We start from the raw sequence: 11,143 nt of genomic DNA on the forward strand, positions 1-11,143 counted from the left end.
GGCACAACCACCAGATTGCCCAGCGTACTTTGCAGGGGCCCCACGTTACCCGGTGCCTTCTTCATCCTCCCTATATATTTGAAAAAGGACTTTTTATTATCCTTGATCTTGGACACTAGTCCTAGCTCTATGTCCGCCTTAGCTTTTCTGACAGCCCCCCTACAGGCCCGAGCAGAGGAGTTATACTCCTCTTTGGAGATAGCACCCCCCTTCCACTGGGCGTATGCTGCCTTTTTGGTAGCTTCATGTACAACCTGTCTATCAAATATTTTAAGATCTTAAAATAAAGATTATAGTGGTGATATATCACTACTGAATGATATAATTCATGATATCTTTCTAAGGTATTTAAAAGCCCTGTTCATAAAGAATGAACCACAGGAAACAGACATACAACCAAAGAACTTGGAATTAAGATAGATGTCTTGCTAAGGGCTGAGTGGAAGATATCCACCCTACTCACCATGTAAAACTGTGCCTTACCTCATGCTCAGTACCAAATGAAGCACGTAGGCCAAAATAGTAGCAACTACAACTTTAGAACCCTTGTATGATTGTACTTATTTTAGCTATGTGAGTGCTGAGCCAGTGGCCTCTTCCCCTGTTTATATAACCCCCAGTGTCCTATTCCATGGGATGTTTCTGTTCAGGTTCTTGTACCATTCTCAGTACCTACAAGTTTGAACAGCTTTCAGTTGTATATTAAACGATAAGCCTGATGTATTCATTGCATGTACTTCATCCTCTCCCCAGGAAAGGAACTACACTTGCAATATCATGTATTTTACTTTATATGTGTGCACTACGATGTGTATTACAAATGCATTGCACTTCATGAGGCTCATGATAGCCCTTAGTGTCAGGGTGGGAACCTTCCACAATCTGGGATGAGTCCCCAAGAAAGTAAATTGTATCTTAAATTGCACTCGCTACACATGAAGAGCATGTTGTGAAACTTCTTGTGCCCCTTCCATGTATGTATCCCATACGGAAGTGGAGGAGGTACTCACACTCATTTAAAGGTGTTAATTTCAAAATGAGTTTGTTGGGGGGGGGAGGGGGGAGTTTGTTTGCTTTTTTATTTTTTTAAAGGTTAGTTATCTTTTTTTTCTTTCGCAAACAAATTCATGGATTCTGCCTCTGCCTGGAAAAAACATTGCATGCACAAACTAGACAAACATAGTTACTTTTCTGTTTCCTGACACCCTGTAACTCAGTTGTTCTATTTCAACAATTACTGCTATATGCAGGTCAAAAAGGAGTGCCTGCAATTCCAAAGAGCAAGTTACTACAGTATGTGTTCAAAAGATAAAGCTAAAAGAAATACTGGATAGAAATGTAGTAGTGAGCCAAGAAAATGTTAAGTATGGTCTGTGTTGTGTAAGCCTGCATTTATATATTGGATAAGTTGAACTAATTGCACTACAATTGAAGGCAAAATGAGACCATCCATTAGCTTTGGAAACAGATAGACTAGAGAACTTGGACAGAATTAAGTAAGCCTAAATCTTATTAGAGAAGTGGTGTAATACATCTTTAGAAAGCAAAACCAAATTAGTTTTATTACAGGCAGGAAATATTTGAAAGCTGGTAATGCCTAGGGTGGATTACTGCATAAGAAATCAAATGAGCAGTGGGTTCAAGAAGTAAACCTTTACAGAGGGTATTAATGATTACTTTTGCATAAAAAAAAATGCAGCATAATGGCAACATTTAGCATGGTGGTTAAACAAACAGATTATTTTGGCTTTTTGGTATTTTTACCTTTGTACTAAGACAAACGTCTTTGGCCATACAGATTCTCCTGTTCAAGGAGTATAGCATGTTGTTTGGTGAAGAAGCAAGTGACCAAAAGATTTCCTGACCCCTCTCATACAAAAGAACCACCCTGGTGCAGGGTAAAGCTTTATAAATTCCTGCTGCCTTCCTCTACAGTAGCATATGTTGCTTTGTCCTCCATGATTTGGATATCAACGGTGATTTCAAGGAACAGCATTTGGCAGGAGAACTGCAGCAGCACAGAGGCAAGGGACTTGCATTTATCTCTAACGTCCCTAGTTCCCCAAAATCCATATAGATCTACAAGTTGAAGTAAGGAGGACTCCTGCCATTGCTGCAAATGAGATAAACTACGATGACTGCAAAATTAAAAAAAGATCAGTCATCTACACCTTTAATATCTTACAAAGGATGAATAGGGGACCTAAGGACCCTAATTCAGCATGTGCATAGTGTAAATCTCCCTTCAGGCTTTCACAATTGAATAAAAGTTCAGTGGTTAAAGGTAATTGTGGCAGAGCACTTTTTGGGGTGCTTGCCATGTGGCAGGGGCTACAGTAGGCTGGGACACAACCAGCAAGGAGGGCAGCCAAGCAAAGCCCCCCAAATGTTGTTCTAAGGGGGGAGGTGTGTGGCGGAGCTCCTTTGGGGGTGCTCACCACTTGAGGGCTGTCACAGGCTCTTAGGGGAGCCTGCTTTAGAGGAGCAGCAGGGGAAACCTCCCCAAGGTACTATTTTAAGCGGGAAGGTATCTGGCAGCCTGCCACTTTAAGATCAGAGCCAAGCAGCCAGCAGGTGCTTGATTGCAGTGGCCATTTTAGATGTCTGGCCGGCCGTATAAACAGAGCAGTTCGCTGCTGGCAGGCCAGGCAGCAACATCGCCCGGGTGCAAGGCTTCATGTATCATCCTGGAGATAAGGGTAGGAGCTGTAGGGGATTGCTAGGAGACTCCTAGTCCTGGGCATGACCTAAAACTGCACCCTGCCAGGAGTGGGTGGCCTGGTGGGGCTCTTAGTGGAAATGCCAGGCCAGTTATCACCCCAGTGAAAGGTGGGTAGGGGCACCTTAACCCTAACCCTCATCTTGTGGTGAGTCACGTAACACCAGAGGTACTTGGGGCCAGGCACGGCTACGGCCACCTGAGCCCTGTGGGGTGCAAGACCCTGTGGAAAGGTGGTTGGGGCCAGACACGGCTACAGCCACCTGAGCCCACTGGGGAGGGAAGCCCCGTGGCCCCAACTGGAGGGGGCAGTGTGGAGCCCCAGTGAGGGGGACAGAAATGAGTAGCTCCAGGTGGAGGGGGTGGTGTGGAGCCCTCCTGAGGGGGCAGAAGTGAGGAGCCCCAGTGAAGGTGGGGAGAAACCAGAGGGCTGAGAGCGCAGTATGTTTATTTGTATAGAGTTGCCCCCGGCAGGGGCCAGAGCAAGCTTAGGTCGGGTACTTGGCTGGCCACTAGCTCGGTGAGGGGGTTGCAGGAGAGGCCCAAAAGATGGTACATCTGCCTGCAAGGCACAAACTAGCTAAGCCTATGGCCTAAGGGGCCTGCTCCAAGAGGGGGCAAGGCAGCATGAGTTGTCAGTACCTGAAAGAGACCCTGTGAGGGAGGGGTGGAATGTGAGAGGCCCTCGTGAGAGGAGGGCGGTATGAATGTGAGTGTGTCTGAGGCCCGACAATGAGGCTAAGCTTGGTCCGGCTATAGGCTGGGAGAACTGTGTCATCTGGATGCCATCTGCGAGGCTTGGTCTGCAGTGTAGGGGAGGATCAGAGCCAAAGACAGTGCCCCCTAGCATCGGGGCAAGAAAATGGGCAGCCTCCTGCCTAATTAAGATCATTAATTAGATAACAACAAGGCATGGCAGGAAGAAGGTGGGCGGTTGGCCCAAAAACAGGTGGGCGGGCCAAAGGGAAATCGGCCCTGAGAAGGCCCCGTTACAGTCATTAAAATGGGAGCTTGCAAATATTGATATCATAGTGCAGTAGCATTGCATCATCTTGTGGTAATGTGATGCAGCACATGAGGTGGGGGAAGATGGTGAGGGAGGGAATCTCTAAAGGGATTTGTATTTTCCAAGCAGACTTATTGTTGACCAGATAAATAAAGTGTGTGTGTATGTGCATGTGTGAAAGAGAATGGCTTTTATAACAGCCAAACTAGTTATTTTCTCCTCAAGAGTCCTCTAAATGTATGGATTTCCATCTTGCATAAATCTCAGCCTTGCACAAGCTTTATAAGCTCAAAATATGCAGATATTAAAAATGGGGAGAAATGTAAAAATGTTGATTTCCTGGGTAGCCAATATTACTTTAATAAAAACAATCACATTTTGTAATAACTGCTGTTATTTTTATATATACAGTACAGAGGTGGGCTATAAATAGACACCCCCTTTAACATGGGTCTGATTCTCCCAGGCTTTGACTTGGCTCAAAACATGTCTGGTACCCTCATTTTAAAATGTTCCCCTTCCAAGCTGTATTGCTGTTCCTTTGCCAGAGAGGACTACAGAGTTTGGCCAGCTTGTCTGGGAGGGAAAGCACAATAATCTTAAAGATGCACACAGCCAAGTCCCAGGAAAAAAAGCAATAGCATATTTTTATCCCACATATTTCTGAGGGACTAGTTTTGGGACAAACGCAGGATCTATTTCTAACCACGATAGAAATACGCTTTATTAAGTTCACATTTAAATTATTTTAAGTCTTTCGTTCTGAAATTCTCTTAAATTCTGTGCATTGGAAATGAACTGATTTTACTTCTATGTGTGAGCTTGCTCACTTTGATGTCATTGAACATTTGACAACCCTTTCCTCTGCCCACAAATCTTAAGCAATGGGAACTCTGGAAGAATCTTCCCTTACATTTAGGTCACTGCTTTTAAGGTAAAACCATGCTCCTTTTGAATTCAGCAAGTGTTTGGTCATTGACTTACAGGCCAAGAGGGCCAAGATTTCACCACAGTTTTCTCTGGCTACAGGAATCCTCTGTTAAAGTAAACAAAAGATACTACTGAAATTTGTGGAAGATTTCTATTTACATGGCTCTAATTATAGGAAATTGGCCTTGGGGTAAGGATATTAACAGGAATAAGCTAGTATCGTTTTGGTTTCTGTTTTTTAGTTTTGAAACTCATATATTAAATGTCACGATTCAGTGCTGAAAAGTAACTCCTCTTGTTTTATACGTACCTTTTTTTTTTAAGCACAGGAGAAAATTAGTAATATGCAAATTATATAACAATATAATTATATTAATATGCCATGTGTTTTGTTACTTGCAGTGAAATACATACATTACCACATGAATGGCAGAAAGAGTTAAATGTAGTTTGCAGATATATAAAAAGTACAGAATTGCAAATGCTTGGCTACAGGCCAGTCTGGGCTCCTGAAATGGGGCCATGTTGGAGAGAGCCCAGACGTATCCGTCTGTAACTTCCAAGCAGTTCTTGGACAATGTTGCAATTATGGATGTTAAACCATTTCAGGAAACGGATTTTGCATCTTAATGTTAACATTTTTAAAGGAGATGTACACAGTCAATTTTCTGATTCTTCAACTGCTTACTCTGATTGTACTGTCTGAATGGTGCCATTGATCATCTCTGAGTTGCTGTCAGGATACATATCAAGGTGTTTGATTTTTTTTTTTTTTTTAAAGCAATTTTATTAAGCTTAAGTGCCTTTACTGATATACGTAAAACATGGAACGACAAATTAAAGCTGTATGCTCTGTATCTTTCACAAGGAGTCTTGAGCTCTGTAGAGAGGAACAGGAAAATCTTTTGACCCCTTTCTTGTAAGTGAGCTTATGCTAGATTCTGAGTAGTCCCAGTGAAGTCAATGCTATTACTCATCCCCATGAGTAAAGGGGAAAGAAATTTGGTCTTGCGTCAATAAAAATGCTGCTTATAGACAGGGTCTAGGAAGGCTTTGACTATCTGAGTTATCATACTTTGTTTAGAGGCTCTCATTTTGCAGAGACTTAAGCGTGCATATACTGTTTTAAATGTGGGTAGGTCTGAGCAGGCCCCACACCTACAGACTTACACTTTTGATAGGATCATCAAGAAATGAAGACATGCATAAAATATCAGGTGTGGAATTGCTAAGTACATAATTAATATTTACCACTTCAAGCACTCTTCATTAGTCTTTAAAAAGAAGGCAAGTATCATTCCCTCCACTCCTACAGATGAGGAAATTGAACTACAAGAGGTGAAGCAACCTACTCAATATTGCTCACCAGGCCAGTGATGGAGCTGGAAATACAACTGAACTTAGGGCCTCTAAGTGCCAGCCTGGTGCTCTGCAGTTTGGCCCGCACTATATCTAATGTGTGCATTCTTTTTCTTTTTAGGGCTGCTACAAATTGAGTTAAAAACAAGGAAAACTTGCTTTTGGCGTCACCAGAAAGGAAAGCCAGATACGTACCTTTCCACAATTGAAGCAATTTATTATTTTCTTGTGGACTATCATCAGGAGGTTTTGAAAAAGAAATACAAAGGACAATATGACAATCTGCTTTTTTTCTTTTCATTTATGTATACCCTGATAAAAAACGCCAAGTCGTCTACAGGGAAAGAGTAAGCCGTAACATTGAGCCAGCTGTAAATAATACCATGTTTGATTTTTCTTCATGAATAAGATGGTGTGAGATTTTTTCCCCCCCCCCTGCCCCCCCCCAATTGAGGTTTGGAACTGAATAACAAAACATGGTGCATGGTATTTAGGAGCTGGCTGGAGTGCTGTATACAGTGCAGGTTTAGGACCTGATCCCTTCTAGGCTGATGGAGTGGTAACTTCACTGATGTGACCAGTTCTGTTAGGATTATATACCTCACTAAATGTTGCCAGATTAGAGACCCTGGGCCTGCTTTTCGGTCTTTGCCTTGGGCAACATGCAGTAGAAGTGAGGCAAAGACCAGAGGACTGAGCCTTCTCTCTGTTAATAGTATCCTCTTGGAACTGTAAAGAGGAGTTTGCATGCCAGCAGGGAATCTCTTTGAATCTCAGAGTTCATCTGTTTTCATTGTGCAGTAATGTACTCTAACCAGCAAGGCTGACTTTATACTGGTGATGTCACTACTTATTGAAATGATTGGGACAACATTTTAATCAAAAACAAATAGAGCCAAGTTAATTGACTGAATGGAAAAGCAATTGAGATGGTAATCTTTTTAAGTTTAGAGTTGTGGTATGGTTTAAGTAATAAATGAAAATCATGTCTTGCCTGAACATTGTTATTATATAGTATGTCCTCTAGGACCGTTAAGAGCTTACACTGTAAAGATTTTTGCCACCCATTTCAAATAGAAATAAAATTACCTACATCTTTTTAAAAAATAAAACTAACTTCATTCTTTATGACAGACCCTCAGCTATTAATTTGACAGGTTTTATACGCAGTATCCAGTGGGGTCTGAGTGCAAAAGTACAATAATCAAGATCTTAATTCACTGCCAGGTGCTAGCAATTTTACTAAAATATTTCATGCTTACTGTAAGAAGAGATAGCAAGGCAACGATAGCTTTCCAACAGGCATTCTTGAAGCTGCACTGACTTGACAGTAACTTTACTCAATCAGTTTGCTATAGTAGCTCCTATACATGGTGGTTTGTCCAGTTTTAAATAAGGCCTTGTCTGCACTAATTAGGTCGGTCTAGTTAGGTGAGTAAAACACACCAAATAACTGGGCTTTTATTAGTATAAGTTATTCCTTTTTCTGAACCACTGTAAGGTATCATGGCATAAATTCAATTTTGCTTACATAACTATATCTGCACTAATAAGTCATAACCTTGGCAGACGCAGCCATGCTAGAAGCCATAGCATAGACCAGACCTTAGTAAGATAGCTAACCAATTCTGAAAGCGCTTTCAGTATATCTTTCTTTTTTTACGTAGATAAATTGGAAGAAGGTTGACAGAATTTTGCCAGAGACACTAGTTGAAAAATTGTAATAGCTGATCTCTTCCAGAAACCTGCAAGGGTATTTTAGTTGCATCTTTTTTCCCTCAGCCAGTCTGGCTAAATAGTGGTGCGTATGGTTCTGGCCCTGTGCTGTTCTCACTCAACACCCATGTGCTGGGATTGGGCTCTGCACCCTCCTGTCTGCCTGATCTAGCACACAGGGCTGTAGCTCACGGGCTCCCTACAGATTTGTGAGGGCCACGTGGGCTGAATGATATGGCACCAGGAGCCGGACCTGGAGGTTGAGCACCCCTGGGTTGAATTACTATCTGTATCAGTGCTGCCTTTTCCCAAAAGGAAGTCTTAGTTAGTTGTCCAGATATGCAACAGAAGCAGCACTGTAGAAAGATCACTTAAGAACTTACTTTCAGTTTGTACAGGATGTCTTTCAGGTTCGAACAATTGGTTTGTGGGGGGTTTTTTGATGTGTCAAGGTACTGAATTTGAAATATGAACTTCCCCACGAGTGTCTTGCCAGCCTCTAGCTTTAGAGGACCCGATTTCCTTATCTGTCCAAGAAAGAAGCATCTTATTGTGCATACAAACAGATCTATTTCAGCGCACACTGAGTGGTTATAACTGCTCATTTGCTGCACGCAAATGACTGTGCGTACCTATAAATACAAACTGAAGGTCAGGCTGATGATTTGGGCCTATAAATAGACTAGTCAAATTAGTGTGCATGAATCGTAGCAGCACTACCAATAACAGGTATGTGTTTAAGGTCCAAATAATTAACAGCACTTCACATATACAAATATGACAGTACAGCTGTTTAAAGTGCAATGCATGTTCATGTGTTTTGCACCAAGAAAAATCAGCAAATTTCATTGGAATCTTAATCACTTGTTTTTATGGCTATTAAGAGAAGTTCTGAGTGTTTATGATGATTAATGCTGTTTGCTGTAGTATGAATTTTGATAGTCTTTCTTGACATTATCATCTGTACGCATATTTCTTAAAAATTACTTTGGCTTTTCTCTTTCTCTAGAAGATAACCAAAATAGAATACTAGCGGAAGGAAAAAGCTTTCACCCATTTTAAACAGGAAAAAAATGAGTGAACTCAGTGACCTAATGTTTTACAAGAATTAGAGGGAAAAATCCTTTTTTTTTTCCCCCCCCTTCTAAGATGCATTTCCCTGAAAACATGTTTTTTTATTTAAAAAGTAGAGGTCAGATAAAGGCTTATGTAAGCTAGTCTTTGTTACTTTTGGAAAATGCTTTCATAAGTTTAAATGTTTTCCAAATTTAAGTTTTGTGTACCTCACTTTATTTTAATAGAAGTTAAGAACCTATTCCAAAACTAAATTAATTTTACTTTGCAGCTGAAATCAATGTACAGAAAATATTTAAAACTTGGGACATTGTATCTCCAAAAAATTGGGCTCAGATTCTTAACCCAATGGAAATCACTCCTATCAGGATCACCTGCAGTCCACAATACTTAAGGGTATGCTGACATTCCTGTGATAACATAACGTGGGGGCACGAAGGAGACTAATGTCACCACTGCTGCAAGTCTGGCTGAAACTTGGGCAAATGTTTTGGGGAGTGGGGGGAAGAAATGAACCCCATTTTTCAATTTTGATACTGCCAAAGTACCAAAACCAGCTGGGATTTGTTTTTCAGCTTTTAAACAAAACAACACTTTCCCAAATGAAAACTCTACTGCCAAATGAAAGCAAGCAAGCAGTTAATCCTTTTCAAGTACAACATCAATTTCCCTACTTATCAAAGTGAAGGTCAGGGCAAAGAAAAAGTCAATGCTAGCTCTTTTTAATAAAACTAGAATGAGGTTTTCACTGTCTTCTGTTTTCCAAAAAGAGCATCCTGTTCCATTGTATGAGAGGATGGACAGGGGCAAGACACAAGTTTCTTTGTTGATTAGATGCAACCTAAAAGGCCATAGAGGGGTGAAGGAGGAGCAGAAAGAAGTGCTCCCCCCAAATATTTTTTTCCCCAAAACTATGCCTTTTGAGCTCCTGCAGAAGAGCTGAGTCTATGAACCTTCACTACCCCAAGACAAAAAATAACCTCTTGCGGGAGACCAGTACTACTTACAAGTCATGTGATCTGTACTGTTCATCTCACCATAGTGGCAATCTATTTTTTTCTTTTTCTGATAGTTTATTGGGTATTTACACTCCTGGCCAAACAAGAAAAAAAGGTATAAACTTCTTGCAGTTGCACAAATTTGATCGGTAGAGAAATGAAGTCTCCTGTTGAGAGTGGGTACAAGATTATAACAGGTTACCCATTTTCCTGGAGGATAGCACAAGACTTGCCAAGCTAAGGATGCAGGGCCTCAGACTGAAGATGACCTACTAAGTTGGATCAAGAGAGAGAGGAAAAATTGAAATCTCTAGGAAAACCCTGAAACACATTTCTATGCCTAGTTGATCCAAGCCTTTTTTGTTACGCCCCATTCCTAAACTTTCTGAATCCTTAATAATGTTATATAACTAATGCAAGGATATTAGAGTATCAAGTTCGGTAGAACATACTGCTCTATCAACACTTCTTTTCCCACTTCAAATATAAGCTTCTGTCTTTAGACTAGTTGTGTGTGAACACGTTAAAAAATGTAGCCATCATGAAAGTGCTAAAAATCATTGCTTAATTTAAGGTAAGGTTATACCAAGACGGCTCAAAACATAGAAAGCATATAAGTTGTTAAGGGAAAAACATTCCTTGCCAACTTTACATCACTTATAATAATGTTACCCGCAAGAGGCATAGACTTCCATGTCTCAACACATTCCAAAATGCATCCAACTTGTTTTGTCACGCAAAACCTTACTGGTGACCTCAGCAATGTTACAACAGACTAACTTTCCAACTGAGTAAAGTATGTGATGGTAATATGTGCTGATCTACTGAAATGAGAGTAGGAGTAAGTCTTAGCGTGAGCAGGGCTAAATCAATATGTCAACATACCTCCTAAACTATTATAATTTGTCTTCAGAAATAGTGTGGCAATAACAACTCCTACACGGGGGTCATATTTTGACATCAGTAACAACTTTGACTTTGCTTGGTAATACTTAATCTTTTGAATGTCAACATTTCTAACTTTTTAAAACTTAAGTAACTGTTTATAGGAAAGATGTTGCAACTTTTAACAAGTATTTTACTTGTTGCAAAGCCTGACACATTTAATTTCAGACCTCAGACTTAGTGTATTTTAAAGAGGGACCTGAGGAAAAAGTCAAATCTTGTAAAAATTAAAATTACTTGGAACTTTAAAAAAACCAGTCATAACTCTCCCACTGTTCGCCCAGCCTTCTCACACCTCCTGGACAAGCTGCAGCAGGGTTTGGAAGTGGGCATGTGCACATGGATCAGGGTGGGGCCAGCAGTAGGAGCTATGGGGAATTTTAGGGTGGCTGCAGC

The 11,143-nt window shown here is 40.9% G+C and overlaps 1 protein-coding gene across 3 annotated transcripts in view; it reads left to right on the forward strand.

Moving 5' to 3' along the window:
• The window catches only part of DTWD1 (DTW domain containing 1), a 10,881-nt gene extending 4,443 nt beyond the window's left edge, over window positions 1-6,438 (forward strand). For all 3 annotated transcript variants that reach the window (XM_019533648.1, XM_019533647.1, XM_019533649.1), the window contains exon 5: window positions 6,136-6,438. In XM_019533648.1, coding sequence (XP_019389193.1) covers window positions 6,136-6,365 — 230 coding nt within the window. In that variant the 3' untranslated portion in view covers window positions 6,366-6,438. The remainder of the gene's footprint in view (window positions 1-6,135) is intronic.
• Window positions 6,439-11,143: the final 4,705 nt, after the last annotated feature.

Source organism: Crocodylus porosus, unplaced genomic scaffold (assembly GCF_001723895.1).
Source record: "Crocodylus porosus isolate Cpor-Errol unplaced genomic scaffold, CroPor_comp1, whole genome shotgun sequence".
Taxonomy (NCBI): Eukaryota; Metazoa; Chordata; order Crocodylia; family Crocodylidae; genus Crocodylus; species Crocodylus porosus.